Source organism: Oncorhynchus nerka, linkage group LG4 (assembly GCF_034236695.1).
Source record: "Oncorhynchus nerka isolate Pitt River linkage group LG4, Oner_Uvic_2.0, whole genome shotgun sequence".
NCBI classification, from domain to species: Eukaryota; Metazoa; Chordata; class Actinopteri; order Salmoniformes; family Salmonidae; genus Oncorhynchus; species Oncorhynchus nerka.
The window spans coordinates 24510759-24536680 of record NC_088399.1 but is presented as its reverse complement, the minus strand read 5'-3'; the positions used below and the strand labels follow the sequence as shown (position 1 = coordinate 24536680).

The following is a 25922-nucleotide window of genomic DNA, read 5'->3' as shown; positions in this document are numbered from 1 at the left end:
GTTCTCCCAGGTCTCCCAGGTCTCCCATCGCTCCCAGTTCACCCAGTTCTCCCATCGCTCCCAGTTCTCCCAGTTCTCCCAGTTCTCTCAGTTCTCTCAGTTCTCCCAGTTCTCCCATCGCTCCCAGTTCTCTCCGTTCTCCCAGTTCTCCCAGTTCTCCAATCGCTCCCAGTTCTCCCATCGTTGCCAGTTCTCCCATCGCTGCCAGTTCTCCCAGTTCTCTCAGTTCTCCCAGTTCTTCCAGTTCTCCCAGTTCTCTCAGTTCTTCCAGTTCTCCCATTGCTCCCAGTTCTCCCATCACTCCCAGTTCTCCCAGTTCTCCCATCACTCCCAGTTCTCTCCGTTCTCCCAGTTCTCCCAGTTCTCCCAGTTCTCCGAGTTCTCCCATCGCTCCCAGTTCTCCCATCGCTCCCAGTTCTCCCAGTTCTCTCCGTTCTCCCAGTTCTCCCATCGCTCCCAGTTCTCCCATCGTTTCCAGTTCTCCCATCGCTGCCAGTTCTCCCAGTTCTCCCAGGTCTCTCAGTTCTCCCAGTTCTTCCAGTTCTCCCAGTTCTTCCAGTTCTTCCAGTTCTCCCATTGCCCCCACTTCACCCAGTTCTCCCATCGCTCCCAGTTCTCTCAGTTCTTCCAGTTCTCCCAGTTCTCTCAGTTCTCCCATCGCTCCCAGTTCTCCCATTGCTCCCAGTTCACCCAGTTCTCCCATCGCTCCCAGTTCTCCCAGTTCTCCCAGTTCTCTCAGTTCTCCCAGTTCTCCCTGGTCTCCCAGGTCTCCCATCGCTCCCAGTTCACCCAGTTCTCCCATCGCTCCCAGTTCTCCCAGTTCTCCCAGTTCTCTGAATTCTCCCAGTTCTCCCAGGTCTCCCATTGCTCCCAGTTCACCCAGTTCTCCCATCGCTCCCAGTTCTCTCAGTTCATCCAGTTCTCCCAGTTCTCTCAGTTCTCCCATCGCTCCCAGTTCTCCCATTGCTCCCAGTTCACCCAGTTCTCCCATCGCTCCCAGTTCTCCCAGTTCTCCCAGTTCTCTCAGTTCTCCCAGTTCTCCCAGGTCTCCCATCGCTCCCAGTTCACCCAGTTCTCCCATCGCTCCCAGTTCTCCCAGTTCTCTCAGTTCTCCCAGTTCTCCCAGTTCTCCCAGGTCTCCCATCGCTCCCAGGTCTCCCATTGCTCCCAGTTCTCCCATTGCTCCCAGTTCTCCCATCACTCCCAGTTCTCCCAGTTCTCCCATTCTCCCAGTTCTCTCCGTTCTCCCAGTTCTCCCAGTTCTCCCAGTTCTCCCATCGCTCCCAGTTCTCCCAGTTCTCCCATCGCTCCCAGTTCTCCCAGTTCTCTCCGTTCTCCCAGTTCTCCCATCGCTCCCAGTTCTCCCATCGTTGCCAGTTCTCCCATCGCTGCCAGTTCTCCCAGTTCTCCCAGGTCTCTCAGTTCTCCCAGTACTTCCAGTTCTCCCAGTTCTTCCAGTTCTTCCAGTTCTCCCAGTTCTCCCAGTTCTCCCATCGCTCCGAGTTCTCCCAGTTCTCTCAGTTCTCCCAGTTCTCCCATCGCTCCCTGTTCTCCCAGGCCTCCCAGTTTTCCCAGTTCTTCCAGTTCTCTCCGTTCTCCCAGTTCTCCCAGTTCTCCCAGTTCTCCCATCGCTCCCAGTTCTCCCATCGCTCCCAGTTCTCCCAGTTCTCTCCGTTCTCCCAGTTCTCCCATCGCTCCCAGTTCTCCCATCGTTTCCAGTTCTCCCATCGCTGCCAGTTCTCCCAGTTCTCCCAGGTCTCTCAGTTCTCCCAGTTTTCCCAGTTCTCCCAGTTCTTCCAGTTCTTCCAGTTCTCCCATTGCCCCCAGTTCAGCCAGTTCTCCCATCGCTCCCAGTTCTCTCAGTTCTTCCAGTTCTCCCAGTTCTCTCAGTTCTCCCATCACTCACAGTTCTCCCATTGCTCCCAGTTCACCCAGTTCTCCCATCGCTCCCAGTTCTCTCAGTTCATCCAGTTCTCCCAGTTCTCTCAGTTCTCCCATCGCTCCCAGTTCTCCCATTGCTCCCAGTTCTCCCAGTTCTCTCAGTTCTCCCAGTTCTTCCAGGTCTCCCATTGCTCCCAGTTCACCCAGTTCTCCCATCGCTCCCAGTTCTCTCAGTTCATCCAGTTCTCCCAGTTCTCTCAGTTCTCCCATCGCTCCCAGTTCTCCCATTGCTCCCAGTTCACCCAGTTCTCCCATCGCTCCCAGTTCTCCCAGTTCTCCCAGTTCTCTCAGTTCTCCCAGTTCTCCCAGGTCTCCCATCGCTCCCAGTTCACCCAGTTCTCCCATCGCTCCCAGTTCTCCCAGTTCTCTCAGTTCTCCCAGTTCTCCCAGTTCTCCCAGGTCTCCCATCGCTCCCAGGTCTCCCATCGCTCCCAGGTCTCCCATTGCTCCCAGTTCTCCCATCACTCCCAGTTCTCCCAGTTCTCCCATCGCTCCCAGTTCTCTCCGTTCTCCCAGTTCTCCCAGTTCACCCAGTTCTCCCATCGCTCCCAGTTCTCTCAGTTCATCCAGTTCTCCCAGTTCTCTCAGTTCTCCCATCGCTCCCAGTTATCCCATTGCTCCCAGTTCACCCAGTTCTCCCATCGCTCCCAGTTCTCCCAGTTCTCCCAGTTCTCTCACTTCTCCCAGTTCTCCCAGGTCTCCCAGTTCTCCCATCGCTCCCAGTTCACCCAGTTCTCCCATCGCTCCCAGTTCTCCCAGTTCTCCCAGTTCTCTCAGTTCTCTCCTCCCAGTTCTCCCATCGCTCCCAGTTCTCTCCGTTCTCCCAGTTCTCCCAGTTCTCCCAGTTCTCCAATCGCTCCCAGTTCTCCCATCGTTCTCCCATCGCTCCCAGTTCTCCCAGTTCTCTCAGTTCTCCCAGTTCTTCCAGTTCTCCCAGTTCTCTCAGTTCTTCCAGTTCTCCCATTGCTCCCAGTTCTCCCATCACTCCCAGTTCTCCCAGTTCTCCCAGTTCTCCCAGTTCTCCCAGTTCTCCCAGTTCTCCCAGTTCTCCCAGTTCTCCCAGTTCTCCCAGTTCGCTCCCAGTTCTCCCAGTTCTCTCCGTTCTCCCAGTTCTCCCATCGCTCCCAGTTCTCCCATCCCAGTTCTCCCATCGCTGCCAGTTCTCCCAGTTCTCCCAGGTCTCTCAGTTCTCCCAGTTCTCCCAGTTCTCCCAGTTCTTCCAGTTCTCCCATTGCCCCCAGTTCTCCCATCGCTCCCAGTTCTCTCAGTTCTTCCAGTTCTCCCAGTTCTCTCAGTTCTCCCAGTTCTCCCAGTTCTCCCATTGCTCCCAGTTCACCCAGTTCTCCCATCGCTCCCAGTTCTCCCAGTTCTCCCAGTTCTCTCCAGTTCTCCCAGTTCTCCTGGTCTCCCAGTTCTCCCATCGCTCCCCAGTTCACCCAGTTCTCCCATCGCTCCCAGTTCTCCCAGTTCTCCCAGTTCTCTGAATTCTCCCAGTTCTCCCAGGTCTCCCATTGCTCCCAGTTCACCCAGTTCTCCCATCGCTCCCAGTTCTCTCAGTTCATCCAGTTCTCCCAGTTCTCTCAGTTCTCCCATCGCTCCCAGTTCTCCCATTCTCCCAGTTCACCCAGTTCTCCCATCGCTCCCAGTTCTCCCAGTTCTCTCAGTTCTCCCAGTTCTCCCAGTTCTCTCTCCCAGTTCTCCCAGTTCTCCCATTGCTCCCAGTTCTCCCAGTTCCCAGTCCCAGTTCTCCCATCGCTCCCAGTTCTCCCATCGTTGCCAGTTCTCCCATCGCTGCCAGTTCTCCCAGTTCTCCCAGTTCTCCCAGTTCTCCCAGTTCTTCCAGTTCTCCCAGTTCTTCCAGTTCTTCCAGTTCTCCCAGTTCTCCCAGTTCTCCCATCGCTCCGAGTTCTCCCAGTTCTCCCAGTTCTCCCAGTTCTCCCATCGTCCCAGTTCTCCCAGGCTCCCAGTTTTCCCAGTTCTCCCAGTTCTCCCGTTCTCCCAGTTCTCCCAGTTCTCCCAGTTCTCCCATCGCTCCCAGTTCTCCCATCGCTCCCAGTTCTCCCAGTTCTCTCCGTTCTCCCAGTTCTCCCATCGCTCCCAGTTCTCCCATCGTTTCCAGTTCTCCCATCGCTGCCAGTTCTCCCAGTTCTCCCAGGTCTCTCAGTTCTCCCAGTTTTCTTCTCCCAGTTCTTCCAGTTCTTCCAGTTCTCCCATTGCCCCCAGTTCACCCAGTTCTCCCATCGCTCCCAGTTCTCTCAGTTCTTCCAGTTCTCCCAGTTCTCTCAGTTCTCCCATCGCTCACAGTTCTCCCATTGCTCCCAGTTCACCCAGTTCTCCCATCGCTCCCAGTTCTCTCAGTTCATCCAGTTCTCCCAGTTCTCTCAGTTCTCCCATCGCTCCCAGTTCTCCCATTGCTCCCAGTTCTCCCAGTTCTCTCAGTTCTCCCAGTTCTTCCCAGTTCTCCCATTGCTCCCAGTTCACCCAGTTCTCCCAGTTCTCCCAGTTCTCTCAGTTCATCCAGTTCTCCCAGTTCTCCCAGTTCTCCCATCGCTCCCAGTTCTCCCATTGCTCCCAGTTCACCCAGTTCTCCCATCGCTCCCAGTTCTCCCAGTTCTCCCAGTTCTCCCAGTTCTCCCAGTTCTCCCAGGTCTCCCAGTTCTCTCGCTCCCAGTTCACCCAGTTCTCCCATCGCTTCCCAGTTCTCCCAGTTCTCTCAGTTCTCCCAGTTCTCCCAGTTCTCCCAGGTCTCCCATCGCTCCCAGTTCTCCCATCAGTTCTCCCAGTTTCTCCCAGTTCTCCCAGTTCTCCCAGTTCTCCCATCCAGTTCTCCCAGTTCTCCCAGTTCTCCCAGTTCTCCCAGTTCTCCCATCGCTCCCAGTTCTCCCAGTTCTCCCAGTTCCCAGTTCTCCCAGTTCTCTCTCGTTCTCCCAGTTCTCCCATCCCAGTTCTCAGTTCTCCAGTTCTCCCATTGCGCTGCCCAGTTCTCCCAGTTCTCCCAGGTCTCTCAGTTCTCCCAGTTCCAGTTCTCCCAGTTCTCCCAGTTCTCCAGTTCTTCCAGTTCTCCCAGTTCTCCCAGTTCTCCCATCGCTCCCAGTTCTCCCAGTTCTCCCAGTTCTCCCATCGCTCCCTGTTCTCCCAGGCCTCCCAGTTCTCTTCCAGTTCTCTCCGTTCTCCCAGTTCTCCCAGTTCTCCCAGTTCTCCCATCGCTCCCAGTTCTCCCAGTCCCAGTTCTCCCAGTTCTCTCCGTTCTCCCAGTTCTCCCATCGCTCCCAGTTCTCCCATCGTTTCCAGTTCTCCCATCGCTGCCAGTTCTCCCAGTTCTCCCAGGTCTCTCAGTTCTCCCAGTTTTCCCAGTTCTCCCAGTTCTTCCCAGTTCTTCCAGTTCTCCCATTGCCCCCAGTTCACCCAGTTCTCCCATCGCTCCCAGTTCTCTCAGTTCTTCCAGTTCTCCCAGTTCTCTCAGTTCTCCCATCGCTCACAGTTCTCCCATTGCTCCCAGTTCACCCAGTTCTCCCATCGCTCCCAGTTCTCTCAGTTCATCCAGTTCTCCCAGTTCTCTCAGTTCTCCCATCGCTCCCAGTTCTCCCATTGCTCCCAGTTCTCCCAGTTCTCTCTCCCAGTTCTTCCCAGGTTCTCCCAGTTCTCCCAGTTCACCCAGTTCTCCCAGTCCCCAGTTCTCCCAGTTCATCCCAGTTCTCCCAGTTCTCTCAGTTCTCCCATCGCTCCCAGTTCTCCCATTGCTCCCAGTTCTCCCAGTTCTCCCATCGCTCCCAGTTCTCTCCAGTTCTCCCAGTTCTCTCAGTTCTCCCAGTTCTCCCAGGTTCTCCCATTCTCCCAGTTCTCTCCCCAGTTCTCCCAGTTCTCCCATTGCTCCCAGTTCTCCCATCGTTCCCAGTTCTCCCATCCTCCCAGTTCTCCCAGTTCTCCAGTTCTCCCAGTTCTCCCAGTTCTCCCAGTTCTCTCAGTTCTTCCAGTTCTCCCATTGCTCCCAGTTCTCCCATCACTCCCAGTTCTCCCAGTTCTCCCATCGCTCCCAGTTCTCTCCCGTTCTCCCAGTTCTCCCAGTTCTCCCATCGCTCCCAGTTCTCCCAGTTCTCTCCGTTTTCCCAGTTCTCCCATCCCCAGTTCTCCCAGTTCTCCCAGTTCTCCCAGGTCTCCCAGTTCTCCCAGTTTTCCAGTTCTCCCAGTTCTCCCAGTTCTTCCAGTTCTCCCAGTTCTCCCATTGCCAGTTCCCAGTTCTCCCAGTTCTCCCAGTTCTTCCAGTTCTCCCATTGCTCCCAGTTCTCCCATTTCTCCCATTGCTCCCAGTTCACCCAGTTCTCCCATCGCTCCCAGTTCTCTCAGTTCATCCAGTTCTCCCAGTTCTCTTAGTTCTCCCATCGCTCCTAGTTCTCCCATTGCTCCCAGTTCACCCAGTTCTCCCATCGCTCCCAGTTCTCCCAGTTCTCCCAGTTCTCTCAGTTCTCCCAGTTCTCCCAGGTCTCCCAGGTCTCCTATCGCTCCCAGTTCACCCAGTTCTCCCATCGCTCCCAGTTCTCCCAGTTCTCCCAGTTCTCTCAGGTCTCCCATCGCTCACAGTTCTCCCATTGCTCCCAGTTCACCCAGTTCTCCCATCGCTCCCAGTTCTCTCAGTTCATCCAGTTCTCCCAGTTCTCTCAGTTCTCCCATCGCTCCCAGTTATCCCATTGCTCCCAGTTCACCCAGTTCTCCCATCGCTCCCAGTTCTCCCAGTTCTCCCAGTTCTCTCACTTCTCCCAGTTCTCCCAGGTCTCCCAGGTCTCCCATCGCTCCCAGTTCACCCAGTTCTCCCATCGCTCCCAGTTCTCCCAGTTCTCCCAGTTCTCTCAGTTCTCTCAGTTCTCCCAGTTCTCCCATCGCTCCCAGTTCTCTCCGTTCTCCCAGTTCTCCCAGTTCTCCCAGTTCTCCAATCGCTCCCAGTTCTCCCATCGTTGCCAGTTCTCCCAGTTCTCTCCGTTCTCCCAGTTCTCCCATCGCTCCCAGTTCTCCCATCGTTTCCAGTTCTCCCATCGCTGCCAGTTCTCCCAGTTCTCCCAGGTCTCTCAGTTCTCCCAGTTCTTCCAGTTCTCCCAGTTCTCCCAGTTCTCCCAGTTCTCCCAGGTCTCTCAGTTCTCCCACTTCACCCAGTTCTCCCATCGCTCCCAGTTCTCTCAGTTCTTCCAGTTCTCCCAGTTCTCTCAGTTCTCCCATCGCTCCCAGTTCTCCCATTGCTCCCAGTTCACCCAGTTCTCCCATCGCTCCCAGTTCTCCCAGTTCTCTCAGTTCTCCCAGTTCTCCCAGGTCTCCCAGGTCTCCCATCGCTCCCAGTTCACCCAGTTCTCCCATCGCTCCCAGTTCTCCCAGTTCTCCCAGTTCTCTGAATTCTCCCAGTTCTCCCAGGTCTCCCATTGCTCCCAGTTCACCCAGTTCTCCCATCGCTCCCAGTTCTCTCAGTTCATCCAGTTCTCCCAGTTCTCTCAGTTCTCCCATCGCTCCCAGTTCTCCCATTGCTCCCAGTTCACCCAGTTCTCCCATCGCTCCCAGTTCTCCCAGTTCTCCCAGTTCTCTCAGTTCTCCCAGTTCTCCCAGGTCTCCCATCGCTCCCAGTTCACCCAGTTCTCCCATCGCTCCCAGTTCTCCCAGTTCTCTCAGTTCTCCCAGTTCTCCCAGTTCTCCCAGGTCTCCCATCGCTCCCAGGTCTCCCAACGCTCCCAGGTCTCCCATTGCTCCCAGTTCTCCCATCACTCCCAGTTCTCCCAGTTCTCCCATCGCTCCCAGTTCTCTCCGTTCTCCCAGTTCTCCCAGTTCTCCCAGTTCTCCCATCGCTCCCAGTTCTCCCAGTTCTCCCATCGCTCCCAGTTCTCCCAGTTCTCTCCGTTCTCCCAGTTCTCCCATCGCTCCCAGTTCTCCCATCGTTGCCAGTTCTCCCATCGCTGCCAGTTCTCCCAGTTCTCCCAGGTCTCTCAGTTCTCCCAGTTCTTCCAGTTCTCCCAGTTCTCCCAGTTCTTCCAGTTCTTCCAGTTCTCCCAGTTCTCCCAGTTCTCCCATCGCTCCGAGTTCTCCCAGTTCTCTCAGTTCTCCCAGTTCTCCCATCGCTCCCTGTTCTCCCAGGCCTCCCAGTTTTCCCAGTTCTTCCAGTTCTCCCAGTTCTCCCATCGCTCCCAGTTCTCTCAGTTCTCCCAGTTCTCCCATCACTCCCAGTTCTCCCAGTTCTCCCACTTCCCCCATTGCTCCCAGTTCTCCCAGTTCTCCCATCGCTCCCAGTTCTCTCAGTTCTTCCAGTTCTCCCAGTTCTCCCATCGCTCCCAGTTCTCCCAGTTCTCCCATTGCTCCCAGTTCTCCCATCGCTCCCAGTTCTCCCAGTTCTCTCAGGTCTCCCATCGCTCCCAGTTCTCCCAGTTCTCACATTGCCCCCAGTTCTCCCACCACTCCCAGTTCACCCAGTTCTCCCATCGCTCCCAGTTCTCCCAGTTCTCCCAGTTCTCTCACTTCTCCCAGTTCTCCCAGGTCTCCCAGGTCTCCCATCGCTCCCAGTTCACCCAGTTCTCCCATCGCTCCCAGTTCTCCCAGTTCTCCCAGTTCTCTCAGTTCTCTCAGTTCTCCCAGTTCTCCCATCGCTCCCAGTTCTCTCCGTTCTCCCAGTTCTCCCAGTTCTCCCAGTTCTCCAATCGCTCCCAGTTCTCCCATCGTTGCCAGTTCTCCCAGTTCTCTCCGTTCTCCCAGTTCTCCCATCGCTCCCAGTTCTCCCATCGTTTCCAGTTCTCCCATCGCTGCCAGTTCTCCCAGTTCTCCCAGGTCTCTCAGTTCTCCCAGTTCTTCCAGTTCTCCCAGTTCTTACAGTTCTTCCAGTTCTCCCATTGCCCCCACTTCACCCAGTTCTCCCATCGCTCCCAGTTCTCTCAGTTCTTCCAGTTCTCCCAGTTCTCTCAGTTCTCCCATCGCTCCCAGTTCTCCCATTGCTCCCAGTTCACCCAGTTCTCCCATCGCTCCCAGTTCTCCCAGTTCTCTCAGTTCTCCCAGTTCTCCCAGGTCTCCCAGGTCTCCCATCGCTCCCAGTTCACCCAGTTCTCCCATCGCTCCCAGTTCTCCCAGTTCTCCCAGTTCTCTGAATTCTCCCAGTTCTCCCAGGTCTCCCATTGCTCCCAGTTCACCCAGTTCTCCCATCGCTCCCAGTTCTCTCAGTTCATCCAGTTCTCCCAGTTCTCTCAGTTCTCCCATCGCTCCCAGTTCTCCCATTGCTCCCAGTTCACCCAGTTCTCCCATCGCTCCCAGTTCTCCCAGTTCTCCCAGTTCTCTCAGTTCTCCCAGTTCTCCCAGGTCTCCCATCGCTCCCAGTTCACCCAGTTCTCCCATCGCTCCCAGTTCTCCCAGTTCTCTCAGTTCTCCCAGTTCTCCCAGTTCTCCCAGGTCTCCCATCGCTCCCAGGTCTCCCAACGCTCCCAGGTCTCCCATTGCTCCCAGTTCTCCCATCACTCCCAGTTCTCCCAGTTCTCCCATCGCTCCCAGTTCTCTCCGTTCTCCCAGTTCTCCCAGTTCTCCCAGTTCTCCCATCGCTCCCAGTTCTCCCAGTTCTCCCATCGCTCCCAGTTCTCCCAGTTCTCCCATCGTTGCCAGTTCTCCCATCGCTGCCAGTTCTCCCAGTTCTCCCAGGTCTCTCAGTTCTCCCAGTTCTTCCAGTTCTCCCAGTTCTCCCAGTTCTTCCAGTTCTTCCAGTTCTCCCAGTTCTCCCAGTTCTCCCATCGCTCCGAGTTCTCCCAGTTCTCTCAGTTCTCCCAGTTCTCCCATCGCTCCCTGTTCTCCCAGGCCTCCCAGTTTTCCCAGTTCTTCCAGTTCTCCCAGTTCTCCCATCGCTCCCAGTTCTCTCAGTTCTCCCAGTTCTCCCATCACTCCCAGTTCTCCCAGTTCTCCCACTTCCCCCATTGCTCCCAGTTCTCCCAGTTCTCCCATCGCTCCCAGTTCTCTCAGTTCTTCCAGTTCTCCCAGTTCTCCCATCGCTCCCAGTTCTCCCAGTTCTCCCATTGCTCCCAGTTCTCCCATCGCTCCCAGTTCTCCCAGTTCTCTCAGGTCTCCCATCGCTCCCAGTTCTCCCAGTTCTCACATTGCCCCCAGTTCTCCCACCACTCCCAGTTCTCCCAGTTCTCCCACCGCTCCCAGTTCTCCCATCCCTGCCAGTTCTCCCACATCTCTCAGTTCTTCCAGTTCTACCGGTTCTCCCATCGCTCCCAGTTCTCCCAGTCCTCCCAGTTCTCTCATCGCTCCCAGTTCTCCCAGTTCTCCCATCGCTCCCAGTTCTCCCAGTTCTCTCAGTTCTCCCAGTTCTCCCATCGCTCCCAGTTCACTCAGTTCTCCCAGTTCTCCCAGTTCTCCTTTACCTGCCAGTGAATTGCAGTTCCTCTCCCAGCTCGTGGGGGGCGGGCATCTCCTCGTCCTCTCCTCCTCCTGCCCCCCCGACCGCCCCGTTTACCTGACCCAGCTCGTTCAGGTTCAGCACAGACTTCCTGTTGGGGGTTGGAGGGGGGAGGTGGAAGGGTAGCAAGTTTTAGTTGTGGTGGGAGGGGAAGGGGGAAGAGATCCCTGACCCTGACCCTGACAGTCCAAACACAATCACTTCTCCTTCTTCCACTTCCTTCCCCTCCTTCACTTCCTCTCCTCTTCTGACTAACTAACTAACGAACTAACTTCCTAACTGACTGCCTAACTGCCTAATTAACTAACTCCTTATCTGACTGCCTAACTGCCTATCTGACTCCCTATCTGACTGCCTAACTGCCTAACTAACTAACTCCTTATCTGACTGCCTAACTGCCTAAATAACTAACTCCTTCTCTGACTGCCTAACTGCCTATCTGACTCCCTATCTGACTGCCTAACTGCCTAACTAACTAACTCCTTATCTGACTGCCTAACTGCCTAATTAACTAACTCCTTCTCTGACTGCCTAACTGCCTATCTGACTCCCTATCTGACTGCCTAACTGCCTAATTAACTAACTCCTTATCTGACTGCCTAACTGCCTAATTAACTAACTCCTTATCTGACTGCCTAACTGCCTAATTAACTAACTCCTTATCTGACTGCCTAACTGCCTAATTAACTAACTCCTTATCTGACTGCCTAACTACCTAATTAACTAACTCCTTATCTGACTGCCTAACTGCCTAATTAACTAACTCCTTATCTGACTGCCTAACTGCCTATCTGACTCCCTATCTGACTGCCTAACTGCCTAACTAACTAACTCCTTATCTGACTGCCTAACTGCTTAATTAACTAACTCCTTATCTGACTGCCTAACTGCCTAATTAACTAACTCCTTATCTGACTGCCTAACTGCCTAATTAACTAACTCATTATCTGACTGCCTAACTGCCTAATTAACTAACTCCTTATCTGACTGCCTAACTGCCTAAATACCTAACTCCTTATCTGACTGCCTAACTGCCTAATTAACTAACTCCTTATCTGACTGCCTATCTGACTCCTTATCTGACTGCCTAACTGCCTATCTGACTCCCTATCTGATTGCCTAACTGCCTAACTAACTACCTAACTAACTAACTCACTAACTAACTTACTCCTTAGCTGACTAACTGCCTAACTAACTAACTAACTCCTCAGCTGACTGCCTAACTGCCTAACTAATTAACTCCTTAACTGATTAACTAATTGCCTAACTAACCAACCAACTAACTAACTGCTTAACTGCTTAACTGACTGCCTAATTGCTTAACTTACTTACTAACTACACTGAACAAATTAATAGATCTGATAGGTGGTTCATCCTCTGTACCTCATGTCGGCAGAGGGGACTTTCTTGGGGGGCTCGATACGTATTTTGGGGTCCCACTCCCCTGGTGGCAGAACGATGACCTCATCCAGAAACTCATCAATCCCAGCGATCAGGTCATCCCGGTCCCGGGCTTTATACGCCACATCACTAAACAACTGACAAGACAGCACACCACACAGTTACACACAGCATATGATGTTATGAGTGTGTGTGTGTGTGTGTGTTAATGAAGAGGTCAGAGTTGAACTGCAGAGCCCTGGCTGTAACATATTGATTGAGTGTGTGAGGTAAAGTATCCACTGCATATCTTGAGGTTATGAAAACCCCCCTGAATCTAAACACTCTTTTTTATACCTCGACTTAATGAACTTTTAAGCACACAAAAAGATTTGGTCATTCTTACGTCATCCACCATGAGCGTAGCAATGGCTCGACCAATCTCGTTGTAGGACTTGCCTTTGCCATGAGGACCAAGCAAGACAAACAGAAACCTGCCAGAAGACAAGGGGTTAACACACCTGTAGAGCAGCAGGACACACACAGACGCATGCTCACACTCATGCACGTACGAGCACACACACCTGGTAGGTACGGGGACCTCGGTCAGGCCTCCCAGTGTGGTAGCTTGGGCCAGACGTACGAACGCTACAAATGGTTTGTCCAGGAAGTCCACTTCTCCAATCAGAACGTTAGACGCCTCGGCATCACGAGGAATCTTCTTCATGAACTTGTTCTTCAGCTAGAGTGGAGAGAAGGCAGGATGGTAGAAAAAGAGAGAGAGAATGGAGAGAAGGCAGGATGGTAGAGAAAGAGAAAGAGAGAATAGAGAGAAGGCAGGATGGTAGAGAAAGAGAGAGAGAATGGAGAGAAGGCAGGATGGTAGAGAAAGAGAGAGAGAGAATAGAGAGAAGGCAGGATGGTAGAGAAAGAGAGAGAGAGAATGGAGAGAAGGCAGGATGGTAGAAAAAGAGAGAGAGAGAATAGAGAGAAGGCAGGATGGTAGAGAAAGAGAGAGAGAGAATAGAGAGAAGGCAGGATGGTAGAGAAAGAAAGAGAGAGAATGGAGAGAAGGCAGGATGGTAGAGAAAGAGAGAGAGAGAATAGAGAGAAGGCAGGATGGTAGAGAAAGAGAGAGAGAGAATAGAGAGAAGGCAGGATGGTAGAAAAAGAGAGAGAGAATGGAGAGAAGGCAGGATGGTAGAGAAAGAGAGAGAGAATGGAGAGAAGGCAGGATGGTAGAGAAAGAGAGAGAGAGAATAGAGAGAAGGCAGGATGGTAGAGAAAGAGAGAGAGAGAATAGAGAGAAGGCAGGATGGTAGAAAAAGAGAGAGAGAGAATAGAGAGAAGGCAGGATGGTAGAGAAAGAGAGAGAGAGAATAGAGAGAAGGCAGGATGGTAGAGAAAGAGAGAGAGAGAATAGAGAGAAGGCAGGATGGTAGAGAAAGAGAGAGAGAGAGAGAATAGAGAGAAGGCAGGATGGTAGAAAAAGAGAGAGAGAATGGAGAGAACTGGTGTACAATGTTTCATTCCTATTGGAATCCAGCCAGAGTGGATTCCCACAATCTACATTCAGAATAATGGCCGTGGTTTTGCAGACCATCGGTGGTGGAAAAAGTACCCAACTGTCAGTTGAGTAAAAGTTGACCTTTGAGTAAAAGTAAAGACACCTTAATAGAAAATAACTCTAGTAAAAGTGAAAGTCACCCAGTAAAATACTACTTGAGTAAAAGTCTAAAAGTATTTTCTTTTAAATATACTTAAGTATCGAAAGTAAATGTCAATGATAAAACATACTTACTGTAAGTATAATAAGTAAAAGTATAAATAATTTTACATTCCTTATATTAACAAACCAGACGGCACGATTTCCTTGTTTTTATTTATTTAGGAATAGCGAGGGCACACTCCAACACTCAATTTACAAACAAAACATTTGTGTTTAGGGAGTCTGCCAGATCAGAAGCAGTAGGGGTGACCAGGGATGTTCTCTTGATAAGTTTGTGAATTGGACCATCTTCCTGTCCTGCTAAGCATTCAAAGTACTTTTGGGTGTCAGGGAAATGTATGGAGTAAAAAGTACATTATTTTCTTTAGTAATGTAGTGAAGTAAAAGTAAAAATTTAAAAAAATATAAATAGTAAAGTAAAGCACAGATACCCCCCAAAAAACTACCTAAGTGGTACTTTAAAGTATTTTTACTGAACTACTTCACACCACTGCAGACCAGCAATATTCTGATTAATTGGGAGACTACCTCACTTGGGATTTGAACTCACAACCTCTCGGTCACTGACATAGCACACATCCCTGCAGCTCCTGTATGATTTGTTTGTATTATTTGTGAGCCATAACTTTTATTACTTTGATTCAATTATTGGAGTCCTCTAGGTTGATGCATTAATATGCACCGAAAGTTATTGATACCACGAGGTGGATCAAACAGATCTGTTTGTTGGTGACCTTTACACTGGTGACCTCAGCTCCTCATTCTATTGAGATAACTTTTCCTGAAACCAACCAACTTTCTCTTCTCTCATAATAGATTTGTAATACATAACTATACAAAATATACCTTGAAATAGTAAGATAACATGTCTTGCTAACACTTTTCTGGGTTGTGTGATGTTGCTGTTTTACAGTCAACATAATATATGTTTTTCTGGTCTCAATCCTGGGCCCCTTAACAAACACGTCATAAGCCATTTATTACAGGAAATGAGCTTTCAAACTGCAAAGTTATCTCAATGTAATTGCAGAATGTGTAGGATAGCATGAAATTAGCTCTAAAACAGTCATTTTTTCAATCTGCTAGATGGGACAAAAAAAATCCCCCCAAATAAGAAACAAATGGTTTTATTTTGTGTTTTTGGTGGGGGTTGGGGTCCGGCGGTTGGGTCCCCCAGACAAAACAGGGTTGTGCATGGCTTGTATGCAAGGCACACTTGATCTACTGGTGGGCAAACACTTTTGTGTTGATCTAGTAAACAATTGGACAGGTCTTTGTCATTGAACAGCATCACTTTCACTCTATCCTGATGGTACTTTAGCCACATATACATTGCCAGCACTGCCCATCCCCCACCGAAATGCTCGGAACCCAACATGGCTAGTTGCTTTTCAGCACGTAGACTTGTTTTGGAGGAAGAAGCATTCAAGCAAGGGATGGCATTGATGCTGGACATTACTTGTAAGTAGCAACATTGGACATTTATATTGATTATTGGTGTTATTGTTATATCTATAATGTGTAGTTATTGCTATAATATTAGTTCCATATTGAGTTCAGCTAGTGTTGCTAGTAGCTTAGCCTAGAGAAAGGGACAGAGTGGAAACATGTATTATAGAACACTATGCATCTGACGTGTAGAATATGGAATCCTGTCTGCTCTGTTTATGACATTTGTTTCTGTCACGGAAAATGTATAACTATCGCCGGAGAAACTTGAATCAGAGATGCTCGTCTACCAAGAGACTCAACTAGCGATTACATTAATTCCTGTAATCCGCGCGTGCGCAATGAAGATTCAGGCAGAAGTCAAGGGAAAATTGTCACGTTCTAAGCTACAGGAAGTAATCACATTTTGCATGAAAGTTGGAACTTGTTTTTCTATCGACTACTTTCCATTATATGTCAAGTTTCATAAGCGATATAAACATTTTCCAATAGCATAACCAGTTTGATATGTCTTTTATTGGAGACATGTTGTTATGATCATGTTATCTGTCTTAGGGCTGGCTAACGCTACCACACATTCATTGACGATACCCTCTGCACATATTGAATGATTTTACTTCAGGGATGATGTTGAACCCCTGCTTGAATGAAACCTCACTCCTGGATGAAACAATTGATCAGTCACTCTCCCCAATCCTCACCTACAGGTACTCCTGTCTGACTGAGTAAGTGCTGTATAGCCTATTTGAGGCAATAGAAAGAAATGCTGAACATGCTGAAAATCTATTGTGGTCCCACAGGGACCCTGTTTATAGTGTCTGTAGGCTATCCAGGGCTTTAAAAATGTATCTAGACATAATTACTAGATATTTGCACAAAGTATTCAGACCCCTTCACTTTATCCACATTTTGTTACGTTACAGCCTTATTCTAAATTTGATTAAATAAATAAAAAATCCTCATCAATCAACACACAATACCCCATAATGACAAAGCAAAAACAGGTTTTTAGTCATTTTTGCAAATGTATACAAAATAAAAAAAACAGATTCCTTATTTAAATAAGTATTCAGACCCTTTGCTATGAGACTCGAAATTGAATTAGACATCACTTTGCACTACAGCATAATGTGACTTGCTTATGGTTTCGCGGGTGACCAGCATATGTTTCCAAAACACAACACAGGCTAGTCACAAGCAAAAACACACTCTCTCTCTCTCTCTCTCTCTCTCTCGCTCTCTCGCTCTCTCGCTCTCTCTCTCTCTCTCCCTCTCTCTCTCGCTCTCTCTCGCTCTCTCTCTCTCTCTCTCTCGCTCTCTCTCTCTCTCTCTCCCTCTCTCTCTCCCTCTCTCTCTCTCTCTCTCTCTCTCTCTCGCTCTCTCTCGCTCTCTCTCTCTCTCTCTCTCTCTCTCGCTCTCTCTCTCTTCTCTTTCTCTCACACTCACTCTATTATTAGGAGCTTAGGGTTGTGCAATGTAATGACATTCCCATCATCATCATTCACACACAGACATACACACACACACCAGGCTACACAGGCACACACAGAATAGTGATGTTCGTTGTTACCTGGTCTGTGCTTGGTGTGTCTGAAATGTCGTTCATACTTCGGCTTTGCGCATGATCTGAAACATCATATCAAAACACGTGTATCAAAAAAAATACACACAAATTCACCTCAAGTTAGCAATCTTCTCTGTGTGTGTACAGTTTAGAGTTTGTTTAGTGTGTTTCATTTTCACATTGAGTAGAAAAGGCACTACCCACATGAACATTTATAACATGATATAAATTCCTTGGTATTATTATATTTATATACTATAGTATACACTGTATTGTTTTTGCGGACTTTACTGTAGTAATTATTCACTGTAGTGTTTTTGCACAAAAAACACTACAGCAAATGGACAGTATATTGTATACAGACTAGCCTGGCTGACACGACCCACGTGACTCACGATGCAGGGAGAGCTCTGACTACAAAAGGAGAACATATACAATATTCGTGCAGAATATGTTTTTTTCCCCTCAGGGTTGAGGCCTCTCTTGTTTGGATTTGAAAATCCAACCGTTGTAATGGAAGGGGGTGGTGCTCAGGGGGCGGTGCTCAGGGGGTGGTGCTCAGGGGGCTGAGTGAGAAAGACACAGAGGAAAGCCAGTAAAAGCACAGCCCCCTTCATTATTGACGCATTGTGACGACAACATCAACGAGCCATTCCATACTCTGAAGTCAGGAGGGAGAGTTAGGTGTTAGCTAGACTAGGATTGGACCCCCCTGCGCTGACCATACGTGGACCGTAGGTTTGACACCCCTGCTGTAGTATTTATTTACTGTTGTGATTTTGTGGAAATTAGTGTAGTATTTACGAAATAGTTTTTTGTTTTATTATCTTTGACATAGAAGTGGGGGCTTTCTTCTCGAGGAAACCTACTAGACAAATATTAAAAAAGCACATTTTCCATAACCTGTAAGTAGGTAGGACTGGGGTCTGAACCTCTTTTTTATAACCTGTAGAGAACACAATATATGGTCTATAATTGGCATATGGTCTTGTGGATAGCACAAATTGGGACGTGGGGGAGGGGAATGGACAGGGTGTATGCAAATGACCTATTAGCAAATCAATACAGTGTGTAGTATAGTATTCTACAGTTTACTGCAGTGTACTACTTACTGTACATAATGATATAGTCAGCACTACACGATCGACGGATACTACAGTGTGTCCCATATGGAGAAATAACACATATGTATATATTTCAATAAAATATGAATATATTTAAATATATTTAAATGATTTAAAAACAAATCAAATATATAAATAAATCAAATAGACACTCACACCTCACAACCTTCTCTACCCTGACGTTAATGTTGAGTCTCTATTGGCCTCTGCTACCTTAGACTTTGCTTTAATAGCTGCTATCTGCCTCTTATGAAACATATGCCATTTATTTCGAAAAGACACTTGAATGTATCTGTAATGAAAATATATGTTTCCAGAGCTGTCAATCACAATTTGAAATGTTCCCGAGCCCAACCCTCAGCCCAGAGTTTTCATCGATCTTGCTAACACAGCTAGCTACCTAGCTAGCTAGAAGGTAGCTCCTTCTTTAGCTTGCCACCAACGTGCAATGTGACTGACCAAGGTAATTGTTTTGAAAATGAAAGTTGAGTAGAAATCAGCAGAGTTAATGTTATGCACAGTTGAAGTTGGAAGTTTACATGCACTTAGGTTGGAGTCATTAAAACTCGTTTTTCAACCACCACAAATTTCTTGTTGACAAATTATAGTTTTGGCAAGTCGGTTAGGACATCTACTTTGTGCATGACACAAGTCATTTTTCCAACAATTGTTTACAGACAGATTATTTCACTTATAATTCACTGTATCACAATTCCAGTGGGTCAGAAGTGTACATACACTAAGTTGACTGTGCCTTTAAACAGCTTGGAAAATTCCAGAAAATGATGTCATGGCTTTAGAAGCTTCTGAGAGGCGAATTGACATCATTTGAGTCAATTGGAGGTGTACCTGTGGATGTATATCAAGGCCTACCTTCAATCTCAGTGTCTCTTTGCTTGACATCATGGGAAAATCCAAAGAAATCAGCCAAGAACTCCTTAGGAGCAATTTCCAAACACCTGAAAGCACCAATGTAAGTCGTCTTTTGTATCATTTAGCTACCTATTTGCTAATGAAATTAAAATGTGTTCATGAGCATTAACCCCAGATTTATTATTCATTTTGTCTGGAATTGTTTTACTGACTCTCTGTCTCTGCATTATCCACAGCGTAACTGTCAACATGTGAGTCTGCAGTGGACACTGGAGGGGAAGGAATCTGCATTGGAAGTATCAATTTGATGTTCATGAACATTAACCCCAAATTCTTAATCTTCTGTGGAATGTCTCTGCATTATTCACAGGGTAACTGTCAACTTGTGAGCAATGTTCACTACTGTGGCTATTTCATCATAATGTCGGCAGACTGACCTGCCATAAAAAACTATGAAGAAAATGCATCGGAAAACATTTTACATGGAAATGGCTGTTTTATCGTTCAGCCTACAGGAGCAGCCAATGTGTGGTGTTCAATGTAGGCCTACATTCTATGAGACTTTTGAGAAGAAAAAAACATGCAGGGCTTGACATTAAGCTGTTCATCTACTTGTCCTTCAGACAATGAGGAGGTGACTGAAAATGTTGTTGTGTTGTTTGATGCAAGAAACCACTTTACAAAATAAAATGCATCATTATTCCCACACCACTATTACAGAGAATCAGGCAAATTATGCTACCTCCTGCCTATTGGCTACTTAGTTTATTAAAGCCTCTCTCTCAAATTACCTGGCTTGCTTTTCAAAGATAGAAATGTAGGAAGCAATCACTTCCTCATTGCTGACTAGAAATGATGTATACCTGTGCTAATAACTCATTAACTAGCAAAGGATATGAGCAAATGTACAAATGTGGACACGTTGTTACATGTACCTCTCGCTTTGATCTCAAAATAAGGCCATCTACTCACAACCACTCATGCTGTAAAAACAGTCCAGTTCAAAGTGAATGGTATATTGCAACGGTCTATTTGCACAGAGGCCTAGTGCAGCTCTGATTGGTTATGGCGCACAGGTCTGTGTAGATTAGAGTAAAGTTCTGGGTCGTGCCTGTCAATGCAACAGAATCCCACTCTGATGCGTTCTGCCTACAACAAAATCTCTTTCATAGTTAGTTTTGTATACTAAGTCATAGTTTGTTTTGTTTCGGTATACTGCATTGGTGGTGGTTAATATTGTGTTGATTCGATCACAATTCCCACAGTAAAGGGAAACGTTAATAGTGTTAACTAATGGGGAAAACTCTAGAAAGTTAAGTTAAGTGTAATCTCGTGCTTCTCTGTGCAGGCTGATATTTCTGCTGTGCTGCAGTCCCAGGGGAGCTGCATACCCACGCACGCAGTTTAGAGGGAACATTTCTTGTGAGTCTGAAAATCGATACTGGAGGTCAAGGAATTTGCATTGTAAACATCAATTTGATGTTCAAATACATTATTTTCAAAACAGATGTTAATTGCAAAGAGGTAATTTACACATTATATTTTTTGTTTCAGATGCCACAATTCAACAATGGTCCCAGTTATTTTAACAAATGATTTTGGATATAGAAAGCTCTTTAGTTGTCAGTCATGAGTCATTCATTCAAACTTTTCACAGCATATACCACAGCATGCTATTGTGATTTAGTGCTGAATGTGTAGTTTTATGCATTGAATTGTAGCTACAGTATCTAAGTTAAGAAGAAAAGTTTTCCATTCATTAAAATACATGGCAACATATAATTATTAAATATATTTTGGAATATATTTTACTAGCTACCACAACATGCTGTCAAAGTATATTTCCACAACATATATTTAAATATAAACATATATGAAAACGGACAATTTTGTAATATGTCCATATATCTTTGTACAAAATATACGTAAATAAAGTATTCACCCCCTTGGCATTTTTCCTATGCCTTACAACCGGGAATTAAAATAGATTTTTGGGCGGGGTTGTATCATTTGATTTACACAAGCATGCTTACCACTTTGAAGATGGAAAATATTTTGTTTGTGAAACAAACAAGAAACAAGCCACCTTCTGCAGCAATTACAGCTGCAAGTCTCTTGGGATATGTCTCTATAAGCTTGGAACATCTAGCCACTGGGATTTTTGCCCATTCTTCAAGGCAAAACTGCTCCAGCTCCTTCAAGTTGGATGGGTTCCTGCTGGTGTACAGCAATCTTTAAATCATACCACAGATTCTCAATTAGATTGAGGTCTGGGCTTTGACTAGGCCATTCCAAGTCATTTAAATGTTTCCCCTTAAACCACTCAAGTGTTGCTTTAGCAGTATGCTTGGGGTCATTGTCCTGCTGGAAGGTGAACCTCCATCCCAGTCTCAAATCTCTGGAAGACTGAAACAGGTTTCCCTCAATAATTTCCCTGTATTTAGTGCCATCCATCATTCCTTCAATTCTGACCAGTTTCCCAGTACCTGTCAATGAAAAACACCCCCACAGCATGATGCTGCCACCACCATGCTTCACTGTGGGGATGGTGTTCTCAGGGTGATGAGAGGTGTTGGGTTTGCGCCAGACATATCGTTTTCCTTGATGGCCAAAAAGCTACATTTTTGGCTCATCTGACCAGAGTACCTTCTTCCATATGTTTGGGGAGTCTCCCACATGCCTTTTTGCTTATTTTTTTCTTTAAAGCAATGGCTTTTTTTCTGGACACTCTTCCGTAAAGTCCAGCTCTGTGGAGTGTACAGCTTAAAGTGGTCCAATGGACAGATACTCCAATCTCCGCTGTGGAGCTTTGCAGCTCCTTCAGGGTTATCTTGGTCTCTTTGTTGCCTCTCTGATTAGTGCCTTCCTTGCCTAGTCCATGAGTTTTGGTGGGCGGCCCTCTCTTGGCAGGTTTGTTGTGGTGCCATATTCTTTCCATTTTTTAATAATGGATTTAATGGTGCTCCGCGGGATGTTAAAAGTTTCAGATATTTTTTATAACCTAACCCTGATCTGTACTTGTCCACAGCTTTGTCCCTGACCTGTTTGGAGAGCTCCTTGGTCTTTATGGTGCCGCTTGCTTGGAGGTTCCCCTTGCTTAGGTGTGTTGCAGACACTGGGGCCTTTCAGAACAGGTGTATATATACTGAGAGCATGTGACAGATCATGTGACACTTAGATTGCACACAGGGGGACATAATTTAATCAATTATGCAACTTCTGAAGGTAATTGGTTGCACCAGATCTTATTTAGGGGCTTCATAGCAAAGGGTGAATACATATGCACGCACCACTTTTTCATTTTTTATTTTTTATGTTTTTTTAAACAAGTAATCTTTTTCATTTCACTTCACCAATTTTGACTATTTTATGTATGTTTATTACATGAAATCCACTTAAAAATATGTTTAAATTGCAGGTTGTAATGCAACAAAATAGGAAAAACATATGTACACGTATATGTATATGTTAAAATATATATATATATAATTTTTCCGTATGGAGTCGTATAGTATTCTACAGTATATAACACAATTCTATAGTAAGTACTACATGAAGGATACTACAGTGGGAAGTATAGTATTCTACATTATACTACAGTTTACAACAGAATACAATAGAATTCTAAACTGTAGTATTTTTATATGTGGGATACTAGACATCTCCAACCCATCTTTGTGGTTAAATATAGCTTTAGCTATTGTGTGAATGTGTGTCTTTGTGTGGCCGATTAGACCTAATGATCATTACCCCCAAAGCTGATTATTGATGTAGGGACAAAATTAAGTTGCAGGGAAAGAACAGGAAAACACCTTGGTTAGGACACACACACACAAACTAATCTTGTTCACCCTACAATCCCTAAATTGACACACTGTGTACTGGGAGCTCTTGAAAGTACTGTGTGACCAAAGCTTGCACGCAATCACACACAGCAATCCAACATACTGTATCTCTACTGGTTTATGAGGTTAGATATGTCAATTAAAACACCTATCTCTATGAGGATCATATATAAGAAAAAGGGTGAAAGAGTATTAGTTTACATGTATACGTGAGTGTTAATGGATCCGTGCGTTGAGTGTGTGTGTGTCTATGTGTCTGTGCTCTTGAGTGTGTGTGTGTGTGTGTGTGTGTGTGTGTGTGTGTGTGTGTGTGTGTGTGTGTGTGTGTGTGTGTGTGTGTGTGTGTGTGTGTGTGTGTGTGTGTGTGTGTGTGTGCAACAGTCCTCGACGCCTCTGCATTCACGCAGCAGATGCCCGTATCCATGATTTAATGATTTTACATCTGTACCCCTGTGTGTGTGTGTGTGTGTGTGTGTGTGTGTGTGTGTGTGTGTGTGTGTGTGTGTGTGTGTGTGTGTGTGTGTGTGTGTGTGTGTGTGTGTGTGTGTGTGTGTGTGTGTGTACACTCACGCAGGCGGGCAAGGCTGCCTGACTTGGCACGTAGGTCTTCTGTAGAACGATGGAGGCCAGAGGCTGAACTAGGACTACGACTGAAATTAGTACGGCTGGCATTATGAACAGACTGGGGACTACGGCCTAGAGAGAGAGAGAGACGGAGTAAGGAAGGAGCGAGGGAGGGAGAGAGAGAGAAGGAGAGATAGGAGAGAGAAAGAAAAGAGAAAGGGATGGAGTGAACAAGAGAGATGGTGAAGGTGTTTGTTAAAAGAGGAGAGAAATGATTATTGATTCATTAAAATCAGCATGATAGAAATGAAATCAACAAGATCACTCAACACATACACACACACATGCACGCAGACCTACAGATGCACACACACACTCACTGGCGGGGCAATTGTTTGATTTGCCCATGTCGGCTAGTGAGCGATGCATGGGTTTCTTATGCTGGTGGCGATGTTTCCGTAGCAACACGAAGCTGACCTTCTCCCTCAGCTCTGGACCAATGAGACCATCAGCTATCTGGCGATCCACAATGTCATCTGGGGTCAGGGGTGAGAGTTCAAAGGTCAAACATAGAGAAACAGAGTGCGATATAGAACAGACAGGTTGCAGGTGTAACTGGTCACAGGGAGATCAGTGGTCTCAATCCCAGATCAACCCCTTACCCCCTATCCACTTCAGAGGAGGCTGGTGGGAGTGGCTATAGGAGGATGTGCTCATTGTAATGGATAGAATGGAATCAATGGAACAGTATCGAACACATCAAACATATGGAACCACATGTCTGTTCCATTAATTCCATTCCAGACATTACAATAAGCCCTATAGCTCCTCCCACCAAACGCCTCTGATGCACATCCACCTGGCCTATCAGAGGGCAAGATGGAGCTTTACTATATTGCTTACACCTATCAAATTTTCTCGGATCTCCACAGGTGCACAGGAACTATGGGTTGATTTTAGAAGGGAACATAGCCTGGGTCACACTAACCTGACCTAGCAGGTGTAAAATAAGTGCCTGAAACTAAATCCCCTACATACTGGTCTTGACAATAAGAAGAAAAACTGTCAGGGGAGGTTCTCTTCTCCACTGTTCAACCAATCCAGTCAATTTGGAGGAGGATGGAGTGTTATCTTGTTAACGTCCAAAAGTGGAAGTCTCGTCACAGGTTCTCTTTCCATTTCCCCTGAAAACCGGAACATCAGGTTGTTGGGACATGGCAGAGGGTCACACAAACACACACTCACCCACTATCTCTGGCAGTGAGTATCCCTCCAGATCCAGCAGTACACTGCCAGTCTGTATACAGGTCCTCAACTCAAACAGACTGTGGAGGGTCAAGGTGGACACATGGGGCTTACTCCACCTCTCTCCTCCCTCCTCCACCTTCTCCTCAAACTTCACCCACCTAGAGAGAAGGAGCAAGAGGAAGAGAGACAGAGAGATAGAGAGCAACACACACACGGAAAAGAGAGTAAGGCAGAGAGAGCAGACAGGAAAATGCTATAGAGGCATACGAAATACTGTCTGCTGGACTCAAATATGACAATTTCCTGTTTCTTCAAAAGCCAGAGGGTGTCGTTTTTGTTTCACCGCTTACACAGCTCTGCTGTGTATGCATGTGCATTATTGAATGTTTGACATATTGATTGATTGGTCAGCTGGTTTATTGCCTCCCAGCCTGTGACCTTGAGGGATGCTGGGATTGACCTCTAACCCCAGAGTCATAGAGGGGAGTCAGATGTAGCCGATTGTAGGGCTCTGCTGCTAACACTCTTCTAATGAAACTATCTACAGGTCCCCTACTAACACCTCCCCCAAATCCCACCCAAAGCCCCCCAACAATCCCAAACTAATGAGGGCAAACACTCCAGGGTGGAAACACACAAGGGTTGAAGTGTGTGTTTGTGTGTACCTAGCAGACTCTTTCCACTCCATATCGTCTCCATCGTATTGCAGTGTGTCCATCTCTGTGAACAGAGTGGGCGTCGGCAAGTCATCATCTTCACCCAGGATGTAACGCAGCCTCTCCGCCGCCGGGGACACTGGGAAATGGAGTTCAAACACAAGAGAATAACTATCAAACCAAAAAAATAGAATTAGAAAATATACTGTATCTACTCTATGTATCGAACACTTTTACTTACAGTGTGTGTGAGTTCATTATAGGATATTCTACTTTGATGTACGGGGGACAGACAGTTGCTGCAGCTTTGGATTGTCATGACAGTGTGTACTAAACCATTTACTCAGACATTTTATAGAATATGTGTTTGGAACTCTTTGTAAAATGTATAGCCTGCAACTGTAACTGAATAGAACTGGAAAACTGTAGTGTTCCCAAGATTGTCTCAGAATTTCCTGTCGGTGGAACAATGCCAATTAACATGCTCCTAGCCCAGGGCTCTGATAACTGCCACCACACCACTTGTCTGCATGGGTGTGTGTGCTGTATGTGTGTCTGCGTGTGTCGCTCCTCTCCTGATGGTCCTATCTTACTTTCATCCTGTGTGAGTTCCCTTCCACCCCTAACCCAAAACAACACCACTAATCTCTAACTCTCTTACCCCTGTCAGTCACAGAGTTCCAGTGAAAGCTGGTAAATAAATACCCCCCATGCACCCCCCTGATCCATCTAATCCCCACTTACCCCTCACCCCCTTTATACAGTCAATGAATAACCTCCCCCCTTTCTGGCCCCCCACCCGGTCCATACATTGATTCCCTGAAATGCCAAATGACATGTGACTGATACATAGCACAAACATCTGCATACATACTATACACACTTCACACAATATACTCTGTAAATTAGTGTGGTGTGCTGGTGTGTTTGCATGGTATTTCACTTTCAGAACCCATATCTGTGCTACGGTTTGAGGATAAGAAGTGTGTGTGTGTGAATGTCTGTCTGTCTGTCTGTCTGTCTGTCTGTCTGTCTGTCTGTCCTCAGTAACTGAGGACAGAGACCCTATTTCTAAGAGGTTACTGAAGACAGACAGGCAGACCTTGAGGCGCAATTTTTTAATAACAAATACAATCTAATAGTTC

The 25922-nt window shown here is 47.2% G+C and overlaps 1 protein-coding gene and 1 non-coding gene across 3 annotated transcripts in view; both read right to left on the bottom strand.

Moving 5' to 3' along the window:
• LOC115126541 (electrogenic sodium bicarbonate cotransporter 4-like) overlaps positions 1 to 25922 on the bottom strand; it is a 112211-nt gene that overhangs the window by 73015 nt on the left and 13274 nt on the right. For both annotated transcript variants that reach the window (XM_065017378.1, XM_065017379.1), the window contains exons 4-12: positions 24787 to 24916; positions 24119 to 24279; positions 23254 to 23409; positions 22880 to 23005; positions 16474 to 16529; positions 12310 to 12467; positions 12132 to 12219; positions 11729 to 11883; positions 10311 to 10436 (exon numbers count right to left, since the gene is read on the bottom strand). In XM_065017378.1, coding sequence (XP_064873450.1) covers positions 10311 to 10436; positions 11729 to 11883; positions 12132 to 12219; positions 12310 to 12467; positions 16474 to 16529; positions 22880 to 23005; positions 23254 to 23409; positions 24119 to 24279; positions 24787 to 24916 — 1156 coding nt within the window. The remainder of the gene's footprint in view (positions 1 to 10310; positions 10437 to 11728; positions 11884 to 12131; positions 12220 to 12309; positions 12468 to 16473; positions 16530 to 22879; positions 23006 to 23253; positions 23410 to 24118; positions 24280 to 24786; positions 24917 to 25922) is intronic.
• LOC115129078 (U7 small nuclear RNA) lies at positions 17310 to 17362 on the bottom strand. The gene has a single exon (XR_003863601.1). It is a non-coding gene; the product is annotated as a U7 small nuclear RNA (small nuclear RNA).